At 46.4% G+C, this 27,299-nt stretch overlaps 4 protein-coding genes and 1 non-coding gene across 20 annotated transcripts in view; 2 read left to right on the forward strand and 3 right to left on the reverse strand.

Annotated features, from left to right (window-relative positions):
- Window positions 1–424: 424 nt before the first annotated feature.
- On the forward strand, window positions 425–2,690 carry LOC121598434 (DNA mismatch repair protein Mlh1). Its single transcript, XM_041925292.1, has 2 exons — window positions 425–1,818; window positions 1,880–2,690. The coding sequence occupies exons 1-2, from the start codon at window positions 521–523 to the stop codon at window positions 2,604–2,606; spliced, it is 2,025 nt and encodes a 674-aa protein (XP_041781226.1). The 5' UTR covers window positions 425–520; the 3' UTR covers window positions 2,607–2,690.
- LOC121598440 (succinate dehydrogenase assembly factor 2, mitochondrial) lies at window positions 2,644–3,413 on the reverse strand. The gene is made up of 3 exons (XM_041925316.1): window positions 3,302–3,413; window positions 3,045–3,235; window positions 2,644–2,986 (listed from the first exon to the last, which is right to left on the reverse strand). Exons 1-3 carry the CDS (start codon window positions 3,320–3,322, stop codon window positions 2,701–2,703), a joined length of 498 nt encoding a protein of 165 aa, XP_041781250.1. The 5' UTR covers window positions 3,323–3,413; the 3' UTR covers window positions 2,644–2,700.
- Window positions 3,414–3,458: 45 nt separating this feature from the next.
- LOC121598439 (NEDD8-conjugating enzyme UBE2F-like) lies at window positions 3,459–5,288 on the forward strand. The gene is made up of 4 exons (XM_041925314.1): window positions 3,459–3,552; window positions 3,641–4,534; window positions 4,605–4,766; window positions 4,842–5,288. The coding sequence occupies exons 2-4, from the start codon at window positions 4,199–4,201 to the stop codon at window positions 4,956–4,958; spliced, it is 615 nt and encodes a 204-aa protein (XP_041781248.1). The 5' UTR covers window positions 3,459–3,552; window positions 3,641–4,198; the 3' UTR covers window positions 4,959–5,288.
- Window positions 5,289–6,135: 847 nt separating this feature from the next.
- LOC121598438 (dnaJ homolog subfamily B member 6) overlaps window positions 6,136–27,299 on the reverse strand; it is a 67,172-nt gene continuing 46,008 nt past the window's right edge. For 10 of the 16 annotated variants that reach the window (XM_041925301.1, XM_041925302.1, XM_041925309.1 and 7 more), the window contains 6 exons: window positions 10,872–11,219; window positions 10,699–10,808; window positions 10,216–10,479; window positions 9,414–9,626; window positions 9,027–9,300; window positions 6,969–8,917 (listed from right to left, as the gene is read on the reverse strand). In XM_041925301.1, the coding sequence (XP_041781235.1) occupies window positions 8,815–8,917; window positions 9,027–9,300; window positions 9,414–9,626; window positions 10,216–10,479; window positions 10,699–10,808; window positions 10,872–10,936 (1,029 nt within the window). In that variant the 5' untranslated portion in view covers window positions 10,937–11,219 and the 3' untranslated portion in view covers window positions 6,969–8,814. Of the gene's footprint in view, window positions 6,706–6,968; window positions 8,918–9,026; window positions 9,301–9,413; window positions 9,627–10,215; window positions 10,480–10,698; window positions 10,809–10,871; window positions 11,220–12,691; window positions 12,717–12,781; window positions 13,073–27,299 lie in introns of those variants that run through there. The other 6 variants (XR_006005567.1, XR_006005566.1, XM_041925310.1 and 3 more) reach the window with 6 other exon arrangements.
- LOC121600699 lies at window positions 25,521–25,689 on the reverse strand. The gene has a single exon (XR_006005868.1). It is a non-coding gene; the product is annotated as a U4atac minor spliceosomal RNA (small nuclear RNA).

The following is a 27,299-nucleotide window of genomic DNA, read 5'->3' on the forward strand; positions in this document are numbered from 1 at the left end:
CCTGGAGTTTTTTGTGTAACATTTTGTTGAAAATTTTGGATGTAATTTTGGATCGGTTCTACAATTTATTTACTGTCTCTCAACATCTGTTGAATCGTTATATTTTAATGATAGACGATTGGAGAACCCCAACAAAAGAGGAACGAATTCAAAACATTATGAGAAACATTCGCAAGTTCTTGGAAAATATTCCCTAAAATCATGGAAAATCCTGTATATTTTAATCCCAGTAAATTGTCAAGCATGTTGATTAGAAATTGCTACCAAAATAAATGAAGCTCAAAAGCAGAAATGTTTTCTATTTGAGTCTTTACAAAATAATAATTCAATTTGTTCATACAACTCTTCGTTGCACTTCAAGGGTTAAGCAAACTGCCCGAAAACAGTGGTCGCGCGACAACCAATTCGAGCAGCGCTTGCTCCACAAGCGCGCCAATTGCGTGCGCCCTGTTTGTAAACAAATCCTGTGTGTGTGTCCCGCTTCTGCCGTCCAGTTCAGGCGCAAAAGCACCACAAAAAAATGGACCCCGGAGTGATTCGAAAGCTGGACGAGGTGGTCGTGAACCGTATCGCCGCCGGTGAGATCATCCAGCGCCCCGCCAATGCGCTGAAAGAGATGATCGAAAACAGTCTGGACGCAAAGGCGACGAGCATCACAATTACGGTCAAAGCGGGCGGGCTGCGGTCACTCCAGATCCAGGACAATGGGACCGGCATAAGGCGCGAAGATCTCGGTATCGTTTGCGAACGGTTCACCACCTCGAAGCTGCAATCGTTCGACGATCTGTCCTCGATCAGTACGTACGGATTTCGGGGCGAAGCGCTGGCCAGCATCAGCCATGTCGCTCATCTAACGATCGTCACGAAAACGAAGCACGAAAAGTGTGCCTACAAAGCGTGCTACGAGGACGGGAAGCTGAAGGGGGACATTAAACCAATCGCCGGCAACCAGGGCACACAGATCACGGTCGACGAGCTGTTCTACAATGTGCCGATGCGCAAGCAGGCGCTCAAAACGCCGAACGAAGAGTTTCAGCGCATCTCGGACGTGGTCAGCAAGTACGCAGTGCACAATCCGCACGCCTGCTTCATCTTGAAAAAGTTTGGCGAAACGGCCACCATCCGTACGCAGGCGAAGACGACGGTGGCGCACAATATTGGCGCAATCTATGGGGCCGGCATTGGGAAGGCGCTGGTACCGATCGAGCTGCGGGACGAGGTGATGCAGCTCACGGTCGAGGGGTACGTGACGAATGTGAACTTTTCGCTCAAGAAAGGCATCTCGCTGATGTTCATCAACCATCGGGCGGTTGAGTGCAGTGCGCTGAAGAAGGCGATTGATGCGATTTATGCAGTGTATCTGCCGAAGGGTAGCGCACCGTTCGTGTACCTTTCGCTGGAGCTAAACCCCCAGAACGTGGACGTGAATGTGCATCCGACCAAGCACGAGGTGCACTTCCTGCACGAGGAGGAAATTGTGGAGAAGGTGAAGCTGCTCGTGGAGAGGGCACTGTTGGGTGGGAATGCGGCGCGGTCATACACTCAGGCGTTACTGCCAGGGGCCACACAACCGTTGGACAGTTCGAAAGTGAACGAATCGATGGCGGGAGGCGGTGATGAGAAGCCACGGTTGGATTACAAGTTTGTCCGCACGAGTCACAGTGTGCAAAAGTTGGAAAAGTTCTTTAACATAAGCGGAAGTGGAGCTGGAAGTAGTGCCGGTGGTGTTGTTCCAATAAAAGAGGAACCACAGGACGAGGTGGTTGAGCCAAAACTAACGCAACCATCACCATCGAGGAAGAAAAAAGTCGTGAAAAGGTCAGTAAACACGATAAAAGTCCTTAGCTGGATCTAATCTTTCTCTTCCATAAATCAATAGGGAAACACGGCTCCATAGCATCCACACGCTGCGTCAGCAGGTGGAATCGGATGGGGATGAAAACCTGCGGAAAATATTCCGCGAGCTCACCTACGTCGGTACGATCGATCGGGAGCAGGTGCTCATCCAGTACGACACCAAGATGTACCTCTCGAAGGTGCAACCCATCGCGGAGGAACTGTTCTACCAGCTGTTGCTGTTTAACTTTGGAAACTTTGAGCGTCTTACCCTGTCCGAGCCGCTCGAGCTAAAACGTCTCGTGCACGCGGGCTTGGATGATCCGGCCTCGGGCTACACCGAGGAAGACGGACCGGCCGACGAACTGGCGGACGTGATCGTACAAAAGCTCGTCTCAAAAGCGCCCGTCTTGAGGGAGTATTACAATCTCTCCATCCGGGAGGATGGTTGCCTTGAATCGCTACCCAAACTGCTCGACAACTACATTCCCTCGCTCGTGTTTCTGCCCATGTACGTCATACGGCTCGCGACGGACGTCGAGTGGGAGGAGGAGCAGGAGTGCTTTCGTACCTTCAGCCGTGAAACGGCACACTTTTTCTCGCGCATTGCGCTCACAAAGCCGGAAAAGGAGTACCGGTGGGAGCTGGAGCACGTGCTTTACCCTGCCGTACGGAACTATCTCATACCGCCGAAGGAGATGGCGAAGAATGGTTCGCTACTGCAGCTGGCCAGCTTGCCGGAACTGTATCGGGTGTTTGAACGGTGTTAAGAACTACTCACACACACACACACACACTCCGGGAGAGTTTAGGAGGCAAATAAATACTTTCTTATTGATTAACAGACAACAGGACCGAAGGTTTTCAGTTCGCTTTGGCGTACAGGTCGGGCTGCATGAACCGCTGTTCGCGGTCGTTGTTCTTGACGTGATTCTTCAGCATGTTCATCACCTCGTTGTCGTACTCTTTCGGCGTCGGCTTCACGCCCGTCGCCCAGTAGAAGATGTCCCAGTCGTTCGACGGCAGGTTGATCAGCTGATCGTACAGCTTCGTCTGGGCGGGGCTCATCTCCGCCAGATACTTGGCGGCGAAAGTGCTGAGCAGCAGGCCGTTCTCGAGCATACCGCGTTTGCGCGACTGATACAGTAGGCTGGATAGGAGGCGCGAGAGTGAGTTGGTGTGAAAAACGAGATGGGTAGCCATCTTACCGTGACTTTTGCAGCTGCAGTGGTTCATTTTTCTTCTGCTTGTACTCGGGAATGGGGAGCGATTTGTCCTCCAGGTCAATCATCGGTGTCGGTGGACGGTAGCCACCGTCGGTCGAGTTGCAGACCGGTGCTCCGGTGGCGATAAACCGACCAGCCTGTCCATTCACCACCACCGCACGGTTAATGAAGCGCTACAAGAAAATTGCGATTGTTATAATCATTCAAAAATACAGATTTTTTGCACGGAAAATACTTACCAGAGCCGGAATGCGAAACATTGCGAAATTGCGTATCTTTTGCAGGTAAATATTATATAAACGAACCGTGCGTGTGCGAAGCGCCAGCCAGATAAACAAACATTTGACAGCTCGGCTGAGGGCTTGAGCACGGATCGCTCCCCGTTACGCAAAATGTGACATTTCGCTGTCGGTGACGAAAATAACCCAAAATTGGGTAATTTTTCACGAAAGGATTTTTCAAGTAAATTTTCTCACTTTTCTGCATTAAGGTAAACATTCATATTTTTAGAAAAAAACTATTTCATTTTCCACTGCATTAAAACGCAATGATCATTTTGAATTGTTCGCTCTCAGCAGCCGAGAAACAAACGAGCGAAAAGCGATAAGGATCTGCAAAACGTCACACAACCCGAGTCGGCTACCTGTCAATTGTGTTTGTGGGGCGAGCTGGGAGCTGGGAAAGTTTGTTACGACGGAAGAAGGAAAACATTCACCCTTCGAACGTAAAGAAACCCAAAGTCTGGAAATATTTACAACGTAAATTACACACACACACAGGACGACGACCGCACAATCTCTGTTTCTCTGTGGTGTACAGGCATTTTACCCCGTTTTACCCGCACACACACACACACATTAAGACGATGCTCAGCTGAAGCCAAAGTGTATCCTCCGTGAAGACGCAGCAGAAAGCACCAGAGTTCGAGGACGGACGGAAGACGGAGCAGTGCAGCGCTGTGTTTTGAATTGATTCCGTGCAATACATTCGTCTTGTCTTTAAGCTTACCCCGTGCACGGATGTGACTCATCGTGTTCCGGTTGGTGAACTGCTCCCCGATCAAGAAGCAAAGAAGGCTGTCTGCTTATCTAGCCCGCACAGGCAAGCACAACACGCAAACACAGAAACACTTGACCATGATCACGCTAGCCCGCAAGAAGAAAGAGTCGGGCAGTGGCGGCGGTGGAGGTGGCGGAAACGGAGGATCCACCACCGGAAGCACTGCTGGGGGCGGTGGCGCAGCCGGTGGTGGTCCGCTGTCCGATGCGCCGAAGCGGATATCCATCCGGGAGTTTCTGCTCGTGAAGGAGGTGCAGGAGCTGGAACAGAACCTGCCGATCACCTGCAAGGTGACGTTCCACGATCCGAACGTGCTGAGCGAGTTCACGCTAGTCATCAGTCCGAACGAAGGGTTTTGGTGCGGGGGTCGCTTCAAGTTTAGCATTCTCGTGCCGGAAGAGTACAACATGGCGGTAAGCGGGCTCTCGGGTTTTGGATGTCAAATTCCCCGGGAGATTAATACCTAATTCCTTTCCATTGCAGCCACCGAAGGTGAAATGTCTTACCAAGCTGTGGCACCCGAACATATCCGTCGAGGGAGACATCTGCCTTTCGCTGCTCCGGTTGAACTCGATCGACGGGCTCGGATGGGCACCGACCCGCCGGCTCAAGGATGTCATCTGGGGTCTCAACTCACTCTTCACCGTACGTATTGACCGCTATCAAGCCATCACCAATCATCAAAGCAAACCATTTTAATAACGCTTTCCTATTTTGTAGGACCTGCTAAACTTTGACGACCCGCTCAACATCGAAGCGGCGGAACAGTATTCCAAAGACAAGGAGCGCTTCCAGGCGAAGGTGCGCGAGTACGTGTCCGCATACGCGAGAAGATAATAATTCAAGACTTCCTCCACCACCAACATCACCCTTCCCTTTCCATTCCCTTTTGCTTCCCTCCCCTCCCCGAGAGACTGCAAAACACCCTCCTGCCGATCCTGCCTCCGGACACCGGGCCCTTTTTTTGGGGGAACAGAGACGAAAGAGAGAGAGAGAGAGATAGAGAGAGAGAAGTGGGATAAAAAACAAGAAGATTGGTCCCCCACGAACCGAATAGGATTGCAACACCTACACACAAGCATTAATATATACCCCTTTCTCACATAAGCACACACATATAGTCAAAGCAGAAGCATGTAAAGCATAACTTAATGCATAATCCCATTACAAACACAGAAACGTCCAAAGGACGATCCATTTTAGAGCTTAGAAAGGGCACGAACATTTGTTTCAAAGTGTAATTATACGGTATAATAGCTAATAATAGTAGAAGAACACATATTTAACCGATTTGCTCAACCACACTCACAACAAAAAGTCTTCTAGGAAACGCAAAAGATACGCCATTTTATTACTGTTATCGTTTTTCCAGCATCAACCAATTAAACGATACAATTAACGATACGAAAGAAGAGCATTCTTCCCGTATCGCCTTATGTTTTCTCTCTCTCAAATATCTCTCTCTATCTCTCCCTCTCTCTCGCTCCCCTCAATAGAAAAAGGGCAACTGATTCAGAATTGTAATTATATAATGATGCCGGTAATACTGATAATCGAATTTCGCATGTAAGTTTAGCAATGTCTAGTAAATAAAAGGAAACGTTTAAACACGCTGTGACTCTGAGGAAACGAAACGAAACACGAAATTCCACCGTCAAGCATTTCTTTCTACGGGAAAGGGAAGATTGCAATGAAAGAAAACACGCGCTTGGCCATTTACAACAAGCAACGTTTGGGTTTTTATATGTTGCGGGCTTTTTTTACTCAACGTGCTTTCATCAACTCGCAAAAGTCAGAAATCTGTTATATTTTCATATTTTTAGTATCTTTCGTAGGGTTTTTTTTTGTATCTGTTTTTACATCTTCTTCTACACTCTTTGCGTTGGTTTTTCGTTTGACTTTGTCGTCGCTGTGATATTCTCCTTCTCTTTATCTCTCTCTGTTTTCATATCATTCCCCTTCTTCCCATCGCGTGTTGTCGTTTGATTATAAGTTAACTGTTTCTTTTTTTTTTTGCTTTCATGTTTTTCTTTCTTTACTATTTTGGCTAAGATGTGAGTGTCTGCTTGTTTGGGTTTTGCATGAATATTTTACTGATTATACTGCTGTGATTCTATGTTAGCCGTCAATGCTGATGATGATGCTGCTGCTGCTGCTGCGGAATCGCCGAGCAAATTGAGACTTGGGTTGGAGTTGGGTGTGTGGTGGGTTTGAATTTTCAACATTGTACAACATCTAGTTCCTCTCTGTTTCTCTATCTCAGCGTACACACACACACGGTAGGCTTACTATCGAACGATTTATCGCCAATTTGGTGGAACAACTGGGAGAGTGTGGTGGTAGGATTAGGAAAACCTGGAGGAGGAAGGATTTTGTTTTCGGATAGAAACCACATTTAAATATATATTTGTTAGTTTCGTTCCGTTCTATATCTGTAAGGAGATTAATTTTGTGACTCTACATAACACGGCTGCTGGTTGCTTCCCATGATCCACTCCCGCGTAACGTCCATTTTCGACAGATTTTTTGTATTTTCTAAGAAGTTAAAGAGACAAGCCCTATTACAATCCTTCCTTTATAGACACTTCAATGAAAGTAAACAAAAGAAAAACAAATTAAAAAGAAAACAATACAAATTTGAATGGTGTAAAAGGTGTGCGAGTTTAAATCCAGCTACATCTCTCTGTTACCATTTAGTACAGTACAGTGCCCCACCAATAGATGGCGCGCGATACAAAATTCACGTTCTCAACTTTTCATCCGAAGGTTTCGAAACTGCGCATGAACGGCAGTTTTAAAAACAAAAACATTTGAGATGAACTACTAACAAGTACGCAAGAGAGTTAATCTGGATTTAAACTGCATTTTTTGTGTATTTTCGTCTCATTTCAAATTGCCCGTTATTGGTAATGGGGAAAGGGAGCCTCCCATGTGAACCACATACGGACCAACACACACACACACACACACAAGCACACGATCGAACACAACTTCTTTCACCAAATTCCACACACGCTCGCTATCTCTCTCTTTCTCTCGCTTCATTTTGTTATTTTTGTGTTTAGCGCGCTCTTACAAAATAAGCGAAATCCTTATTCGAAAATTAAACCTACAAACGAAACATACACAACAAATATTAATAAATGAACATATTATACAGTACAGCGCGCACGCAGGTGTGGTGGTATTGTGTATTATGTTTCCTCCTTTTGCTAAAACGCGACTCTACTAACACACGCGGCAGGATGAAAAATGTCAGCACGTGGTGCGCGCGGCACGTGTGGCAGACAGCAGCTTTTTGTTTTGCGTTAGCGCTTTTTGCACACTTTGTGAGGAAATTTACGCTCATTTCCAGCAGAGCTCGATTGAGAGAAAAACTGTTTATACTAGCAGAGCACTTTTCTTCTCATTTGTTAAAGGTGCATGGATGTAGTATTGTGTGTGGGTGTGTGTCTGTGTATTTTTTAATTCATAATCGGTTCAATGCGCGTATCGCTTCGGCAATAGTTAAGAATTACAAAATCATGTCCTTGCGAGTCCTCTTTTTCACCTGCTTTTACAATCCTTCTCAAGTTATCCGAGATGGGAGGGGCGAGGGAGATACTGAATTCATTACAACAGCAAACAAACTAAGTAACTAATTGGAAATTATTTAGCTAGATGAAGAACCAGGAATACAATTGCCTCGCTTTGTGTTTGTTCTCTTCTTCTCTATGGATAATTCACTGCTTAGCTATGCCTCACCCTCCTCACTTCATTCTCTCTACTGTGGGTTGTATTAAAGTGGTATTATTTCTACGATTACTGTGAATATTGAGTAGGTTACAGCCATCCAAACACACAGCGTCGTTCGTGTCTAGTGAGAAGAGCTCAATATGATTATTAAAATCGTTCTCCAGTGTGTGTCAGTGCGGTCAGCAACATATTTTCCGTAAACTGCTTTCAAAATCAAACAAATAATTCACTTAAATCGGTTGCAAAGACTATTCTAACTAATTTGAACGATGATTCGCGGGCCGCTGAAACTTGAAACGAAGTAGCAGCCGACAAAAATCAAATTTGTTATCCATGCCTAATCCCACTTCTACGAGATTTATTCTAGCTGGTTTTTAATAAAGGCTCAAAATTCAAATAAAAACCCTGCACGTTACACATTCCAAAGAAAATTATCATTCTGCTGCAGCCTGAGACTGAGTAGTTGCTCTAGGGATTTTCCCATTGACCGTTTTGTGATATCTTTCTTGCTTTTAAAAACAGTTCACACTACAAAACCACTTCCTTTTCTCTCTTTCTCTCTCTCTCTCTCTCTCACACACACACACACTACGAATCTGAGCAAATTCTGTCTGTGCCCTGTCTTGCCCTTTCTTCCTTTCATTTACAACAACCGCACCCGACAAAAATGACAAAAAACCCGCAATTGAACTCCATTTAGCGCGCTCACAGACACACACACACACAGTCATTACATATCCGCAATGGTCTACATATTATTAATTATAATTATTATGTGTATCACTAATCCTACGGTAGCTATGAGAAAATAATTGTTTGTTTAGCCATCCTGCTTACTTCCATTCTGCTGCTTTCGATCTCTGCCACGCTGCAACACTCTCTCTATCTCTCTCTCTCTAGCTCTGTGTTTTTTTTCTTTCCCTCTCGTCGGATAGCCGGCTAATTATTTCTCAGCGAATTAATGGTTGTATGGTATAGCTTGAGCGACCCCATTTACAGTCTTTGATTTTAGTACATCGTTCTCGTAGGACATGATGGTTTCCGTACCGTTCTCGTACACCCTGCCGGATGGGAAAAGTCAGAAAGTGCAAACGATTAAAAAAGGATCAATCAAAATGGAACGGGGAAGAGGAGGAGAAGGAGGCACCAGACCGCACACCGCACACTTACTTTTTCGTCATCAGCTTCTTGCCATTGATGAAGGTGGTCGAGGTGGAGGTACGCTTGACGGGACCGCCCCCACCGATGGTGTACTCGGACACGGAGCTCATGCCGCCCCGCGGTGCCCCGCTGAAGAAGTCATCCATCAGGCTGAAGCTCATCAGCGGCGTCATGAACGGTGACGAGATGACGTTTTGCGGGTGCGAGTGTCGCTGATGATGGTGATGATGGCCGTTGGTGGCGCCGTTCGCCCGCCGGCCGTGCTGGTGCACCGGTTGACTAACTGTTTGGTGGAAAGGGAGAGAGAGAGAAAGCGAGGACAATCATAATTAATTTCAGTTATTTCAAACAAATGCCATCAACGCGGAAGATGTGAATGTGTGTGTATGAACATACTTCTAAACAACTCATCGAATGGTGATCCACCGAAGAACTCTCGGAACACATCCTCTGGGTCGCGGAATGTGAACGGGAAGCCGAAGAACTCGAAGTCGTCCATGCCGCTGCTACCGTTGTGCCGGCGGTGTCGCGTGCTCTGATGGTAGCGATCGGATCCATTGTTCATCAGCCCATCCTTGCCGTACTGATCGTAGATGCGTCGTTTCTTCTCTGTTTTTGCAAGGGAAGAAAGGAAGGAATATTATTATAAGACAAGAAGTAAATGGAAAATCTAACAAAAGTTTGTTAATCAAAAGAAAACATGCTAAACTCTGCTATCGAATTAGTGGCGCTTACAACCAGGCGGAAAGATCACGGCAGCATTTGTCTTCAAGAATTTGTAACGGCCAGCCTGTTCAACTTCTCTTCGTTCAACTTCCGCACAACGTTAGTACAGAGCAATCACCTTGCAACACAGGATTAGTATCAATATTGGTAAGGGGAATCTTCAACGTAGAACAGGGGACAACACACAGAAGCATAATAACACGCGATCAGCACCCATTGGGGATGACGTTTGAATTGGGAATCTATGTAAGGACCATTTTTTCAAACACTCTCCCCGAATGAAAACACAACAGAAACGCAGGTGCAGGAGGATAGCCAAAATGTCCAAGTTTAGAAACAGCAGCGCTCTCAGCAGTAGTAGTAGCGGTAGTATGTGGTAGTAGTAGTGGTAGTAAACAACTGTTGTATCGGTATTTTGCATGCGGAAACAGCACACACGCGTATAAAATATGTACAAACTACAACACTCTACCAAAGAAGCGGAAAAACGGCGTCGTCTCAAAAAATCCTCTAAACGAAAACGTACGACTGCTGCTACCGCCATTCTCCCGGCCACCGGTCGACCCGTAGTACCGGCCACTGCCCGACCCGTAACGATGGTGATGGTAATGGTCGTAGCCTCCGTTGCGACTGTAGTCGCGGTTGGTGAAGGCAGTGTAGCTGCCGGTGCTGCCGCCACCCGTACCGGTTGCACTTTTCCGCGTGCCCCGACTGTCGTAGATGTGTCGTTTGTATGCTAATGTGACGGAAAAACAAACCATAACCTCATGAACCTGTGTACCAACCTCTTTTACTCTTTACGATAATTGATTCCACCACACACACCACCAAATGTAAATCGATTTGTCCATAAAACCCTAACCTTTCGTCATATCAATTCTCGCGCCTTCACCACTTGAGATATAAGTATTAAGAGTCAAATTTGCACCACTCAGCTCTCACAGGCACAACTTACCATCGGACAGTACTTCGTAGGCTTCTGAAATTTCCTTAAACCGTCTGTTGGATTCTTCTGGATTGTCCATATTTTTGTCTGGATGCCATCGTAGGGCTAATTTTTTGTACCTAAAATGGAGAAATTCAATCAATTGGCGGTTCAAGAAACTAGATAAATGTTTGCACACTTACGCCTTTTTTATTTCAGCCTCTGTCGCTGTTCTGGACACATCCAGAATTTTGTAATAGTCCACCATTTTTGCTGCGTGAGGATTAACGGGGTTTGGCCTAGACGGGGGGCGGCGGTCGGTCTCTTACAGACACTTCTGCAATAAATCCGTTCTTCCTAGGCGCGCTTTATTTCGCAGTCTTGCGGCGCACAGAATTCCGTACCCTGCTGTTCTTTGCGGCTATCTTTTAACGGTAATGATGCATGTCTTCCAGACGGACGCGGCGTAGTAGGAATAAAACTGGCAGAGCAATTTGTAGTGCTGGACCCGACGAAGAAGCTCTCAACGATGGATTTGGAGCTAAACAGAACTACTCGCACGGATGTGGAGAAAAAAGAAAGACACAAAAGAACGAAAGCATGGGTTACTAGATTTGTTATTAGTGATGAAATATTTGTGACAGCTAGGGTACTACGTATCCTAGTGACTTGATTAGATTGCCATATTCTATATGGTGGTTTGAGCCTTCTAATCGTGCCAATCCTATCAATAAGAAGCGGGTTTTGTACCATTCGGATTTAAACTAACGGTAGAATCCTAATTTCAACAGCAAACAGCAAATCTCATAATAAATGGCCCACAATCACAACCTTCGAAGACGTGCGCGTGAGTCATCGCAGGCAGCAAACGTCAGAGAACGCGCACACGCAACCGCGACCATATGGTTGCGCGATATTCATTGAGGTTAGTGACACTCCGCCACCGACAGAGGTTCGCGGTATCGGAAACGCAGAAATTATACGCTTTTGCAGCATCCACCACCACCATACCACCCACCTACGCGTTAATGGGGGAGATGTTTGGGAGTTACTCCCAAAAAAAGACGTCACCCTCACGCTCTTCCATTGATCGAATGGTGGTGGGGAGTTTCATGGGTCATCGGTCCAAAACCTGTCGAAACCTGACCCTGCACGCGTTCTTGTGTATGCCCATGACAATCGTTCACAATTATTCATAATCCGCTTTTGAAGGTCTGCTTCGGGCAAGATCAACCGATGGAACTGTAACGTTTGACAGCCGATCAGAGCCACGTGTGTAGTTTCTAACAGTACATCACGAAATTCGTAGCATCATTCGTGGCGATGATACCGTATGACACCTCTATTAAGATTCAGTCCCCTCATTCGCCGACCAAATTTCGTCATCCGACTCGCACCGTTACTCCAATCGCTTCCTCGATTGAATTGTCTTGGGCTGTGGAGATCTTCTTCCCCACGTCACTACTACCTATCACAGCAGTTTGATCAAAACCGCAAAGTCGTGAGATGACTCCCCGCTTCCGTGCAATCAATATTGTGCACGTCACCGTTGGCCCTGTACCCTCATGTGCCCCTTCTTAATCGAGATACCATCAAGAACACACAACGGGAGATATAGCTGCTGCCGCTTCTACCGCGAGTCACGTTGTGACGTTTACCTTTCGGCAGTGACGGACATTAGCAGCAGTCATAATAAACACGATTTCAAAACCGGTATTTGCAGCACAGGCCTGAAGTTCTGTATTGCACAAGCGAGTTATTTCGCGCTGTTGCAAGAACCACAGCGGTGTTCTGCTTCAAGTATCCACACAGGTATATCGCTGGCACCAACGTCGAGCGTAAGTAAGTAAAACACACACATCAGCAAACGAAAGCTTACTTTCGTTTTTTACTTAATGAGGCCACTCACAGGTTTACTCACGCACTGCACAGATTCACTTCCCAGTTTCGGCGAATATGCCACACACTCGAGAAATTCCCCCCAGAAATTCCCACCCTAAATCAAATACGTTTGATCACTAACCAAAGTATTAAAACTGGTGAGTCACCGCAGATTCGTTAGTTTTGCACCTATGTCTTGAATTTGAAGACTGACCACACTGACACTACTTACGCTCTCTGTTGCTCTCTGCCACAGATTATAGTTCAACGGACGACTAGCTTTACCAAACAGATCCATGAACCCTTCTTTTTCGCTACAAAAGACCTCATGGTTGACATCCGTTTGTGCACGCAACCCAGTATATTAGCTCCGCATTTGGCACAGAACTTTAAACACAGTTTTCACTTCTCGCCCTCCTTATCAGTGTGTTACACAAACACCCGCAACTGGCTCTTATCAAAAGCAAGGGTAACATCGACGATAAGCAAACCTCCTCGCACTCAGTACCCGTGTGTGTACAGTGGAGCCACGCTGCAACAGAGGAACACCACACAGCACTCATTAGCAGCGTCGATCGGTATCTCTCCTCGAGTTGATTGTGGTCAAGAGAAGTGGTTACAATATGAACTCGCGTCGTCCCTTCCCGCTCTGGTGAGATACTCCCACATACACTATGACCCAGACCTAGAGTACTCCATAGCGTACACTCTCACAGCACACAGTTTGAATAAACACACAGCTGTGATCCCAGAGCCACGATAAGGGAGGAGGGTGCTATCTCTCACCACACACATTTGCGAAATGAATGCCTTCCTTGACTTGATCAATGCTGTTGTTGCTGATCTTTGTCTTTGGAGAGTTTTCATTTCTACTAACAACTCCAGTGTGTCTTACAATCGCGCAAAGGGTTGCGGCGCGTTGATGGCGGGATGGTGGCTTGTGGCGGTGGTGTGAGAGAAACTGGACGTGTTGTTGCGTCACACCGCGTCAGTGACATTGAAACACTTACCGCTGCAATCGCGTGCACGACCAACACACTGACTCGCAGTCAGTTTGAGCACAACCTAACAGATAATGGGAACAGCAAACCACCTTCACTATGCTCTATCAGTAGAGAAAATTATAGTTGTTGCAATGCCACACATTATTATAGTGCATTGCCTCTCTTCTAGGGTTCATACCACCACATCCGTCAGTTAGTCGGGATGTGTGTCGGACGTTCACGGATGAAAGATAAGACTACAGACCAACCAACAGCTGTTTGAATAATTGCACACCATTGGCACTCCGAGATCCCAATGCACCGATGAATCATCTACGGGCGGTGTGGTTCCACTAACAAACAGGGAATTACAACTCGTCCGAAGGAGAAGCTTCTTACTCGTATGCAGCATATTTTAAGCTCAGGGAATGCTGCCGTACCTGCTGACTGTATATTGGCAAGATTGCTCATACAATTCTACTGTATCGTTGCTGATGATGCATGCAATATTCCTGGAGCAATCTCTTTCGTCCTCCAAAGCGCTCTAATACCCAGAAGCACTAAAGCTAAAGTCATTTTCTCCAACACATTACAAGAATGTGCCCCCCTTCCCTTCAAACCAACCACCCTTGAGGCGGGAAAAGTTTGGATGGGAAACAAATGGGAGTTCAAATGTCACACCGCATACACTCTCCCTCCCTCGGAAAACACGTTTTAAGGCAACACTTTGTATTCAAACACACACACACGGATTGGGGCAGAACACACTTTCGTAAAAAGCCCATTTAACGCGCCTTTTTCGTGTACGGCGGGTTGGTGGTCGGTGCCCTGTGGTTGCCATTTTTAGCTTGTACCACACACCACCGCATATAGTTTCCGCAACTGTTATTGCTCACGATTAGCACGCAGCCGTTAGGAGGGGGTTTCTTTATGCTTAAGACAACCTCCACCTCCCCCCCCCCCCACCCCCCCGGCAATCGGTGCGCAAGATCGCGGTATGTTCACATGAAGCAATTGCTAAATGGCCACATTGCGCGAAACAAACGTGTGCTGCCGCGCGCGCGAGTTCTGTTCGCGGTTTTCTCACCACGCGTCGAGCTTGTATGTATGTGTGTGGAAGGGACATATTGATACAACGGGGACTTCTCTTTATCGACAAAAGGAGTGGGAAAAGTGGGACGCGAATACAACCGACGCCGGATTCGGTATCCGATCGGAATGGATTAATGTGTTTTCGACGCGAGCGAAGGTGGTAAAGGTGAATTGCATGCATACACCGCTCCTTCCGCCACAGCCCCTTTTGGGAGTCATTCACACACAGGGCGGAGGTGGTTGGGGAATTGCATGCACCAGCATCGTCTCGGTGCATTACTACCCCGTGCACATTCTTTCATGCTAAATTTTCAGCGCTGGCCCCTCCGGGCGGACACATGTGTTGCTGTGGATGTATCTGAAATGCATAAAACCGTTTCACTTGAAGACTAAAATGCAACGCGTTTCTCCTGTCCCCTGCGGGGTAGTGAGCGAGTATAATTCATGGAGGTGAAATTGTTACCCTTTTTCTGTGTACAGTTAGCCCTTTTCATTTCATTGGTTCCGTAGAAAGCCTTCCAAACTGCAAAACAATGTCTTGATCTTATCGGTGCATGGCAGGAGTTTCTCTGTTTCGACATTGAATGAATACCGTTTTAATGTCTAAATCCTTATGTTTCTTGAAAATTACTATCAAATTACCAGAAAAGCTTCACAAACAGCAACTAAAAATTAAAGATTGTGAAAGAAATGATGCAACGGTGAAAATGCCAAAGAAAAAAAGGTAAAAAAAATAACAGCACGGTTTCACGACTTCCATAGAGCTTCAACGGCTTCAAAAGGTACGCAATCTTTTATGCTATTGTCATTGCTTGTTGCAACACACTCTCTTCGCCCTCCAATTATGTTGCCGCGAGGGAAACATAGGGACACAATTGCGGCACTGAATGATACAGAGAGGGGGAGTGTAGTAGTAGTGGGTAGTAGGTCAGTAATTTCGTGTCAAACAATGCTACCACCACCGATATTAACTCGAGAGATTGTTGGAAGACTTCCTACTGCACATTCTTACTATCCAGCAACATTTTACCGTGGGGTCTGTCTTGTGCCCTTTCTTCTAAACGACGCATTCAAATATACCAAAAGGCATGGGGTTTTCGAGTCGTTTTATCAAACTTTACGCCCTAAAGCTCTGTGGTAAACCCTGTCAGAAAGAAGGGCGGGAAGGGATGGCGCGTAGTAGTATCCGCCCTCAATACGCAGTGTGTCCCGTTATCACTATTACGCACTGTGCTACCGCGTGACGCCACAATTCAAATACATGAGATAGTGTTTAGACGTGGTCGGGGAGAACACGCGCTTCCCTCACTGCTGCCTTTTACATCATCATCATTTTCCATTGTTTTCCTTTTCCCGTAGAGGAAGCTTGTGTAAAACAAAAATCCATTACTCCCCGACCAACCCACAACCTCCCTCATTATCCCTATACCTCCGGTTGTTCAGCGTCCACTTGAGATGGTTTTGAAGGCTTAATGAAAAGTCACAAAAATGAAGCAATCCGTCTATGCTGTTGACAGCTTTTCATCCCGCAGCAACATCTCACATTTTCGCCCGGAGAGTTACACACACCACACCTACACCTAATACTTATGCAACATGCGGTTTGATTACTGTGTGTTCAGGTGTGAAGAACGAGAGCCTATAGGTGCACCCGCCCCACCCACCTTGAAATATGCCCTTTTAATTTGATTTTTGCTTGCAGCGTACAGCGTTTTTTCTACTGAAAAATTGTAAATTAAATTTTACAACAAGGGGCGCGCCAAGACTAAACGGGGACATCCCGGGGACGGCCTTGCACACTTCCTCCTCGTTCAGAGTTGTGTGACTTTTCACTGGCACTTTTAGTTTTTGTCGCCACCTTGCAGTTGTTGTATGAAACACGCTGACCCATTAGCTTCCATGCACGATTAGACGCACGCCAACGGATGTCCAATGCTTTGCTTTGGCTTCTTTACATACACACTATGCCTTTCAGATTGTCTGGTACGGGTAAAGGCACGTACAGGGTGGTTTTACCGTGCCACCATTCGTGCATTAAGTTCTACTTCTAGCCACACGCATTTTGGATGATAAGTAAAAGGAAAAAATATGTTTATGTTAATCATAACTTTGATAAGAGAAACCTCACATAAGGTTTATCACAGTATAGAGGTTTTTTGGAAGTGAAATTAACAAATTAAACCCCATTCTGAGAAGAAATCTAATTTCAAACATTAAACCAACAATAGAGTCCATTAAGTAATACTAAGTGATTAATTCATATTTGATTGGTTTGTAGAATAAGCTATTGCTCCGACAGTCTCGTAATGTTAATTCCAAGGTTCAAACCAAATATCTCTAATTCCTATTTACAGATACGAAGTTCAAATTGATAGCATTTGTGGCATTAAGCTCTGACGACCGCTGTTGCCTGCCGCCTCAGACATCTTTAGCCAATCAGCCTGGCTACATTCCCCCTTACCAATTGAGTGAGTCAATGATACCTTGTCTAAACAGTACGTTCCGCAGGCAGATTACTTACAGCCGGATTAAAGGCGAAATTATAGACTAGCTCTCCACCTCCTTCTCCACGACGGGAGAAGCACCAACCGCCACCTTCTTGCTTCTCGATCCGCAAAATACCCTCTTACATCGAAAGCCTCTAAAAGAAGACATTATCCCGGTAAAAGAGAGGACGCCAATAATCACATAAACTCCCCGCCCCGTCATCGACAAACCATTCCGTGTACCTTTTTACTGGGATGGCAGTTTATACTACTTGATGGTTTATTAATTTCTTTTCCCCTGCTTCCAGGAACAAATCTGGGTAAGAATTACCGACAGGTCGATTGTTGTCCAACATTTACTCCAACGCATTGATGACTTAAGCTAATTGAAGATTTCCTTGGAGACTGTTTTGGGTGCTCCAAAAGCCTTTCCTTTCCATTGGAGGAATCCCACGCGAAAGATTAATTACACCAAAAAGGCACACAATCTCTGTGTCACGAAGCGTGCAAAAGTGGACACGATATGGGACACTCTCGTGTGGATGAGACCTCACACTCAAACTTATTTGCAAACCCTAAAAACGAACCAAAAACATAATAATAGCATCATCACGAACTTGACCCCCGTCATCATCGTCTGTACTCCGTGCAGTTCAAGATAACACCACCCGAACCGCGGGTGCACGCCATGGTCCCCCCCATTCACCGTTTTAGTAATAGTAATTTCTTTGCACAATTTAGCTTCCGGACGTTTCCCGTCGACAACAATCGTGCAGCACTACTGTGTGATGGGTGGGAAAATGGCACGGAAATTGGCTGCCATGAAGCATTGTGAACTGATCTTGGGGCGATGATCATCTTCGATTCGATCTCGAGTTGGATGGAAAGTGAAATAAAATTTAATTTCCTAACCACCCCACGAAAAGATCGTGCCCAAAGAACGGATGAGTTAGAGGAATATACGCCTAGTGCCTCCTCCTCCTCCTAGCCAAAAAGATCGATCACCAAAACGGCACGCTGGCGGCGAACCTATTAGCACCAATCCGTCGTTTCCATTTAAGTATTTCCCTCCTCCAGAATGGGAAGAAAATAGACGACGATGATGATCTCTTACCATGGCAATAGCATAAGGCACATCGCTACGATGATGATATAAGAGCACCGCGTATGGAAAGGTTTAGTGAGTGCACGATCGCACTTGGGGCACTTCATTTCAATCAGCAACATGGAGTGGAAGGCTGCATTGCCCGCTGCTAGTCAGACGATCTTCCTCGTAGGGGAGTACTCGATAAAGATATCGTTAAAATGAAGATAAACGACCCATTGTGTTCCGACGATCATGTTTGTCTCCGTATCGATCGATCGGATGGGAGACTAATCGTTGTTGCCGATCGTGAACTGAGATGTACGCGAAAATCCTCAGGTACTAGGGGACAAGATTCAATGGATTGTTTGTAGACTTCGCAAAAAACGCAGCTGGAATTGCTTGAAAAGGTAATTCCGCAACACCCACACGTCAATTCTAACCACCAGACACTCCCAACACTAACTCTACCCAAAAAAAAACCTCATCTTGAGCTCTCATCCAACCATGTTTTTCTGAGTTCTGAACATAACTTCAAACATTGAAACGTAACACAACACGCGTTCGATTGTTTCTTCCCTACTGCCCTTGTCGCAATTGAAGTGCCAATGTTGGCAAAAATGTCGAGAAGTGCACTCCTCTCCACTTCTGTTTCGCTTTTATTGAAGTAAATCAAGGCTAACAACATGGGGGTTGCCTATCGTCTGCCGGTCGCATAAAACAAACACGGATTGTGCGCACACAAATTGTTTTTATGCGCTCGTGGCCATGTGTCTGGGAATGGGTGTGAATTGATTTGCCCAACAATTGCAACTCCTTCATTGCGTCGCGTCGTTTTTTAGATGTGTTTTTGTCAGAAGGCAAAGGTCGTTAAAGGGAGTAGAGGAGTGTTATGAAATAATGGGTGCACTTCAGTGTAAACACACACACACAAGCGTGGAAGAAACGGGATCGATGGTTGATAGAGCAATTCGTTCCAATTTATGCAACAGCATGGAATAGTGGTGGTTTCGTCACAAAGGAAATAGTTGTTGTCTTGTACTTGGGTGCCGATCTGGATATACACACACACCAGCTGATCAGAAGTTGGGCACACATTACGTACCGTACACAACTCATGTGCGACCATTACTCTCCACTTAAGGCGAACACGTGCAATAAGACAGCCCAGCAGACAGTTATTGGGAATGATCTGAACGCAACAGCTACAGGCACGTAGCAAGACAGGCGGATGGTGGTTAGTAATCCATTTGCGCAATCTATTTCCATTGGCTATTTATTAGATTGTTTTATATGCCTTTTTTCCCTCTTCTCTCTTTGCCAATACAGCTATGCTGACTCATGCAAATAAGCCGCTGTCTGACTGACTTGCACAAAATTTCATGGTCAAATAAACGTCCACCACTTTGTTGCACTGAACCCGTCATTTATTTTCCTGCCTTCATAAAATTTCCTGTGCCCATCAAACCTTCACTACATCACACGTGCCGCTTGGAGCAACATCCATAAGCCTACATGAAAGCCCATCATCCATCCGTACTACTGCAACAGTAAACGATTAGAATTCCTCTGCTGACGAATGCACCTCATTGCAAGGATTAATTTAAATTGTTCGAATTGCAGCAAACCATACCCCATGAAACAGCGGTATCACTCTCAATCGATAACCCACTGCGAACTAAACGGCTCAGCCGCTAGGAGATATAATTGGAAGGAAGAAGGCAGCGGCTCGTCTGAAGAAGACCAACCGTCAGAGTAAATTGGCTACCGTATTTCATTCGTCTATCAGCTTTCCTGACGCGCCCGGAGGGTGGTGGTGGTGTGCACGGTGGTGATCGTGACTGGTGACGCGTGCCGCGGGAAATAAATAATCGCTTAGCTGAAAGGCGGCACGACGGGCACACAACAGCAACGAAGAGATTGAAACGATATCGAAAGGAAAGCAATAAAAATAAGTTTTCCTCCCTTTTTTTCTCTCTCCCCATAAGTCATGGACGAGATTCCATGCACCGTGGAGAAGAAGGCAACAAAGACTAAAAGTGCGATAAAATCTTGCAACAGTTCCTTCTATTACTTCGATGCGAGGTGCAAACCCCTGCGACTGCGGTAGAATTGGGAACGTTAGGTCAAGCTTAATGTATTCAAATACAAACAGGCAAAGTGTAATGGTTTTGACTGCAAATAACCTCCTCCGCCGTTCTTAAAGGCCATTTTCTTAGGGGCCCACTCTCCCAGCATCGTTGCAATCTGACACGACTTGTGAACAAACATAATCAAAAATTATCTTCCCAAACGATAGATGGTAATCTGCTCCCGCAGATTGCAACCAGCACCGTCAGACTCCCTTGGTCCAAATACGTGGTGCTTGAGGGCGAAACCTTGCCACCCAACGCAGCTCCCATCCCCCAACACACACCCATTCCAAAGGGGAGGGTTAATTTTCCCAGCGATTGATGAAGTCTATTAAAGGCAATGGGCCACCGGTCGGCGGCCAGCGAGCAGCAGCTCCAGCACCAGAGAAGAAACCCATCATCCGGCGGCGATCAACTACAGAAGAGCTACTTACACTCCATTATCCGCAATAGCCGGCACACTGCGCGATACTATCCATCTATCGTTTCCCTATCTGGCTAGCTTTCCGCTGATTGCTTTTCCTACCTTTAGGCGCGGGAGAAGACCACGGGAGCGGACGACGAACGAACTTTGGTGCGCGCGCGCGCGCGAGCTCTAGCGTTTGTATGCTTGTGCCCAGCATACTCTCCTCGGCAGCATGCAATTGTTGTGTTTTTCCACGCCGGATTCCGTCCACAAGTCCATACAGAGCGCGCGCAAAAGCAAAAAGGAGCCGAGAAAGTTACGGACGAACTGAACTTTCCCATGCCGCTTATCTCCGCTCTCGTTGCGCGCGAGCACCCACGACGATCGAACGATCGAATGGAGCCGCCACCATCATCACCCGGAGACGGACCACCCCCTTTTCATCACCTCGCAAACGTTTTAGAGCAAAAGCAACCTGTGTACTAAGGCTGTGTGCCAACGTTTACGTGTTTGGTGTGTTTTCATTCTCCCGCTCCCAGTGTGATCTCGGTTGGGTAGGGGGGGATGGTGGTAGCAGCAGCGCGCAAGGTGATGAAAAATCGAGGTCGATCGGACGCGAGAAACACCAAATAGGGGGAGGAGGTGGAGGTAAGCGCAAAAGGATTTGCTACAAAAATGCATTTTGCAAAACACGTGCACACAGGGTACGCGCGCGCGCAATGCACTTTTACCCTCTTGTTCCTTGTGGGATAAGCTATTCAGCAGCAGTAGCAGAAGCAGTTGATGGGCATTTAAGGGCGCGCTCTGTACTCTCGCGTAAATCGTTAGAGAGCAGTGAGCATTAAACGTACGAACAGAGAAACTAGCCCACTAGTGCTGCAACATCGTTCGGGTGTAAAGAAATGAAGAAAATAGAAAGATTTTAACGATTAAAAAGATTCCTACCAGCCGCCCCATTGCTGTCTCATTACAGTCACGATGTGGACAGCTGAATTGACAGCCATTAGGGGGCATTAAACGGTGCAATTAAACGTAGGAACAGTCTCCAGGAAGAAAGATGGAAGCGGGAATACATCTTCGAAGGAAAGCCCGCGACCCGGAAATGTGTCTCAACAGTGGACTATCATTTGAAGCTTTGTGTGCTTTTAGTCCGACGATTATTCAATTCAAGTGTCATTCAATGGCCTCCTTTTGTGCCACAAGCTTAGAACACAATGCTCGCGCTGATTGCTCGAACAAACATCTCTTTTGCAGCGAAAGTGACCCGCGCATTATTGGCAGTGCAACAATAATATCCCAGGTTCGTCGCCTGCAACTCCCCCGGCCCGCCCATTGCTTCGAAACTATAACGTTTGTCCATGCGCGGCGGCGACACAATTGTCTGGGAAGGTGTCAGGGTTAGGGGCCGCGTGTTGGATGTGTCGGAAACAATGACCCACATCGTTGGCGTCCGCCGAGGCGCCCTCCACGTTCCGATACTGATCGCGATCTGCGACGCGCGATCAAACCCGGCCATAATCGTTTCCGGTGGCAATTTCATAGCACGCTTGCGCCAACACCACCCTCATCATGCCGACCAATAAGGAAGGTGTCGTCGGCGGTTTGGAGGAATGGATTAATGGTCACCTCGATAGACTTCCCCGGCAATAAGTCTCTATTATATCGCTTTCATCGCATCTTTTGGGAGTGGTGAAGGTGCTATATAGTCGCTTCGCCGGTACTGTGTCTGCGGCATTGAGCGCACGTGTGCTGGGCGGGTGTATTCATAGCAATAAATAATGAGCTTGGTTTGGCGCAGTTTTGAATTCCATTCCCAGGGAAAATCTACACTGCGACAGGCATGACAAATACCACTTAAAGCGATGCCATTTTTCCCTGCAAACACGTTAATAACACCATTAAATCCTTACGCTTCTTCAATTTTCCCCACCAAACGACCAACAGCACACGAGCCAAACTGACATTAATTGCAGCTCGGTTGGGGAGAATGCTTCTTCTCATCCTGACAAACCCACCTTTTCCTAATTTCAAGAGAGATATGCAAAAAACAATCCACCCATCCCAGAAGCGGGAGCTGCAAAGAAAAACAAAATATGACACCAGCTTTCACTTCAGCTCGCTGCTGCGTGAAGAAGTGAAAAATTGGGCATGAAATTAAGAGCTTTGCCAAATCCCAACGTCGTCACGCTGTGTGGTGTGGTGTTGTGTTGCTAGGAAACCGTTCGGCCCATTACGGGATGAATTGCCTGCCTGGATGGAGATGTTTTCTTCCGCCCCGCACACAACTAATGAACGGGTGGCTCTAATCATCATTATTATGTTGATTCACTCACGGGACGTGAACACCTCACAGAGGGGGAGCGCCGGCGACCGCTGAGGGTTATTAGAGCTTTACCTGTGACTTTTAAAGGTCCGGAAATCAACGTTAATGCACCCTCTCTTGCTGCCTGCCTGTGTTCCCTTAGCCCCCGGGGGAGGAGCAGTTTAAGCGAGCGATTTCAATTCCCTTTTTATTAGTTTAACCGTTTTTGTTTGCGGTTGTCTCGCAATATTGCATCAGTGGTTTGTATATGTTTTTACTTTCAATTTTTGCACCTCAAAGACTTGGGCCTAATGAACGGATATTTTCTTTTCAAAGGTTCAACACACTCAACACAACCTTCAAGCAGCGGTGGTTGTGAATTTTGCTTAAGCCGTGAAATCCAAAATGGAGGTGTCAATTTATGCAAAGTGATTAGAGGTCATGGAGCAACACACGCTTGGTGTTTATTAACGTGTCGCTTTTTCGTCGATAACTCTCAACACTCTCGAAACTAACTCCTGGATCAATACATCCTATCATACACTCCCAAAACATGGCTCGTCAATGTTGATATGGGCTGCTCTAAAAGAGAAACTTGCCTCCTGTAATCTTCCATCACCGATACTCAACATGAGTCCATAATTGATCATAATAAATCCATCATCATCATGATCTTCTTCTTTCACCAAATGTGCTCCAACACACACACACACTGACCGCCATGGGGCGAGTTAGAAAGAGTTCAAACATTCCCAGCGTACTGAGAGCACTCGGAAACATTAAACGCACCATCACGCAGCTCCAATTATGATCGATCTGGTCGGTCAGGTGGTGATGATTCGCCTCTTTCGCTTGTTCACATCAGTTAAGCGTACCTTTACGTACTCTACTACTCTCTGTCCGCTCTCATCCTGTAGGCAATGGTGTCCATCCCAGTGGTTAATTATTTTATTCACATTTCCCCTGCTTCGTCTCATCAATTTCATCCCGCAACACGTTTGACGATCACATTAATAACGCGGGGAAAGTAAGGGACGATGTTTGATGCTCTGATCCCTCCCGCTCTGCCGTTCGAGTCCGTGGGTGGTATTTGTGGTTTAAGAGGCACCTTTTCGACTGGTGTATTCACCATCATCTCGACCCGTTTGCATGACACGGTGCTTTGATTTTACGGTGCAATGTCGCATAAAAGCAAAACATGACAAACATGGGGCGTGTATGTTTCACGGGGACCCATCATCTCAACGACAGCGAGATCCACTTACATGGGTACAGGGATTTAGGCGCGATGAGTTTCGTGTAACATAAAATGTGGGCTTACGTTCTGACATGTTGGATGTCTCGTTTTGCTTGTTACAATAATTGAAGGGAAGTGCAATATAAGACTTTAAAGATCCAATTAGGTGCCCTTTAAACAATTCTGTACAGCACACTGAGTTGTTCTTCTGCCTCATCTCCAGTGCAAAACATACGGAGTCGAGCAGAAAATGATGAAAGATAGCACCAAGTTAAACAAACATACAAGCAAAAAAGCAACACAATACAGCAATGCTGACTCGTATCTCGTGCGATAAGTCTCACTGACCGACCGACCCAATGACTGACTGATCGAAACACGAGGAGGCAGATCAAGCGCTTTCATAAGCGCTCCCTGAGTTTTCACATTGCAAAAAAAAAACGGAAAACAACTTCAAGTTGCATTGCTCGTTCGTATCTTCACTAGCGCTTGCAGCATCTTCGCTGCCGGGCAATCTCGGCAAACGGAAACGAGGAAAAAAAGCAAGGTCACACCACTACTCCGCCCTCCTCCAGCTTCCTCGGACGAACGCTACGAAGGAAAATGAAAACGGAAAATCAGCACAACATAAACCCGAGCCAGAGGGAAACATCGTGATGTGTGCAAGAGAAGACGAAAAAAACGGCACAGCAGCAATGCAAACAGGCAGAAACACAAGGCCATAATAATTAATTAATGATGCTCACCCACTCCGTCCGTTCCGTCCAACCGGAGGTGTATGTGGAGGAGGAACAGGGTGATGGTGGGGCACGTGTTTCGAACAAGCGTTAAAAAATGTTCAACTGGAAAATGAAAACATATTGCTTTTGTGGTGTGATTTTTTTTTTGCTGTGTTGTTCTCCTCTCTGTACTTCAGAGTTCGTTTTGTTTTGCCTCGTTCAAATATCTCACGGAGATACTGGGCAGCATGTGCCTCAACCAAAGCACGGCTGAACTCATTGGAATGAAAAATAAATTGCCACTGTAGCCGTTCGCTATTGGGGATATGGCAAATGTATGGAATTTAAAATACATAAAGAAACAATTCCTTTGATAAATAACGCTTTAAATACACAATAAAAATAACATTCAACATACTCCTCTAGCAGCTGAACGCACGTACACAGCAACCACAACCCCATCGTCTTATGCCCTACCCTGCAGCACTGCTACCTCAACCAATTTGCACATCCCTTGTAAAGTAAAGGGACGCTTCAAAAATTCCGACCACCTGGTACAGCTGTTTGAAAGCGAACCGACGGACGGGGGTTTACAAAGAAACAGGACCTTCAAGATCCTGCCCTTTAAGATGGGTTTGTCAGCATCAATGCCCTCACTACACGTTCACTGGACATTATGCTCCCCAAGACAAGGAAGAAAGAGCGAGACGGATTGATGCGGCTTTGTTCGTCGCACGGCGTGCTGCGCTAGCGATGCGTAATTTCGCTTCTAACGAGAACGTGCGTTAGAAAGGGAGAGTGAGAGAGTGGCTGAAGTCGCTGCTGTCGCTCGCAGAGCAGAGAGGGCGCGCGTGCGTTTTGCAATAACCCATCCGCTATCGATCAGTAGGTTTAATACCATATTTTACCTTAACGCAAGGATGAAGTGTTTTAAGGTCGTTAAATTACCTGTAAAGTAAAGAAGAAAAAAGTCAATTAACATATTTTCCTTATTTTGCGTTAGAGCGATTCAAAATCATAAAAATCGCAATTAAATTGATACAAACAATGTATGTAGTAACCATGAAACTCAATCAAGTAACAACATTCGTTCAAATCATAAAAATGACTCATCTCCTCTAATGCACCTTCGATTTTCGCGTATCGCAACTGTGTCGCTTTGCCTAATGGCTGTTATTTTTCATCCCGTCACTCCCGTCTCATTGAAGTAATGCCTCCACTCATCCATTAAAACTCTGATTCCAGAGCACATTTGTCTCCGGTGTACTAAAAAACGCGACACGACACAGACAAAACGGATAGCACACATTCGTCACCCAGTCATCAAAGCTGAGGTGGCGAAGAGCTTTTCTTCTCTGGAAAGGATCTGCACAGCCGAGGCTGGCAGGCAGGGGGAGATGTCTATTCACACCGAGCGCTCCCAAAGGTGACAGCCGCAGCAGCAGCTCCTGACAGAGAGTGTCTCATTAAAACATCTCACTTTCCACAAAGCCGGTCATGCCCATTCCACCGCTCGCCTGCTCGTTTCAGTGTGATTTTTTTTCTGTTCTTCATTTTCTAAGTGCTGATGCACAACACATAGGCTTCACAAACCCTTAAGTGGTCATGTCGGATATTTCTCATTACGGATAGTGTTTGCTACAGCCGGCACGAGACGAGAAAAGGTGCTATTACTGACCCAATAACAGTCCTCCGCCACGCTATCCTGCTGAAGAAACGTAATGACACGTACAAGGAAGCGCACAAGAATTAAAAACATAATCATACCCAACTTTGTCACGTAATGGTTTAAATGCTGCACCGTCAGCGGGCTCAACCGTGAGATGAAGAGCCCGCGAGAGCCTCCCATCGGCCATCCATTTAATTGACGTTGACTTGAGCTATTGAATCAAAGCTCCTTCACGCCGGGACCCGTATCGCCATCGCGCTCAAGAGGCTCAACAACCAGGGGCAGGAAAAGTCGATGATAGTTTCCCTCCTAGCACAATTTACAGCAACGCCTCTTGTCGGCCACCGGGTCTTTTTGAAACGGTCTCTCCCAGCCAAACGAAGAGGAAGTAAGTCGTGGCCGCGCGCATATTCACGCAGACTGGCTGGCGCGGCGCGCAAATATCGTGATTGATGTCGGAATGGAACAAGACACCGCGAAGTGTAAACTTTTATCACCTCTTCCCCAACTGGTCCTTCTCTTCTTCACCAACAGACCCCCCCGAGACATGACACCATCAATTTTGTCCGCCTCTCTCAAGATGGATGATGCTGCTGCTGCTGCTCGTCGCCTGTTTTCCGGCCACAAGAATGGCAGCAGC

The sequence above is a fragment of the Anopheles merus genome, chromosome 3L, assembly GCF_017562075.2.
Source record: "Anopheles merus strain MAF chromosome 3L, AmerM5.1, whole genome shotgun sequence".
Classification (NCBI taxonomy): domain Eukaryota; kingdom Metazoa; phylum Arthropoda; class Insecta; order Diptera; family Culicidae; genus Anopheles; species Anopheles merus.

What these genes read in the sequence shown, in the direction of transcription:
- LOC121598439 (XM_041925314.1), top strand. Translation starts at nt 4,199, where the DNA reads ATGATCACGCTAGCCCGCAAGAAGAAAGAGTCGGGCAGTGGCGGCGGT. An exon ending in CGGAAGAGTACAACATGGCG is followed by an intron (nt 4,535 to 4,604) that starts GTAAGCGGGCTC and finishes TTTCCATTGCAG; the next exon opens with CCACCGAAGGTGAAATGTCT. An exon ending in GTCTCAACTCACTCTTCACC is followed by an intron (nt 4,767 to 4,841) that starts GTACGTATTGAC and finishes CCTATTTTGTAG; the next exon opens with GACCTGCTAAACTTTGACGA.
- LOC121598440 (XM_041925316.1), bottom strand. Translation starts at nt 3,322, where the DNA reads ATGTTTCGCATTCCGGCTCTG. An exon ending in TGTTTCGCATTCCGGCTCTG is followed by an intron (nt 3,236 to 3,301) that starts GTAAGTATTTTC and finishes ATTTTCTTGTAG; the next exon opens with CGCTTCATTAACCGTGCGGT. An exon ending in CTGCAGCTGCAAAAGTCACG is followed by an intron (nt 2,987 to 3,044) that starts GTAAGATGGCTA and finishes CCTCCTATCCAG; the next exon opens with CCTACTGTATCAGTCGCGCA.
- LOC121598434 (XM_041925292.1), top strand. Translation starts at nt 521, where the DNA reads ATGGACCCCGGAGTGATTCGAAAGCTGGACGAGGTGGTCGTGAACCGT. An exon ending in AAGAAAAAAGTCGTGAAAAG is followed by an intron (nt 1,819 to 1,879) that starts GTCAGTAAACAC and finishes ATAAATCAATAG; the next exon opens with GGAAACACGGCTCCATAGCA.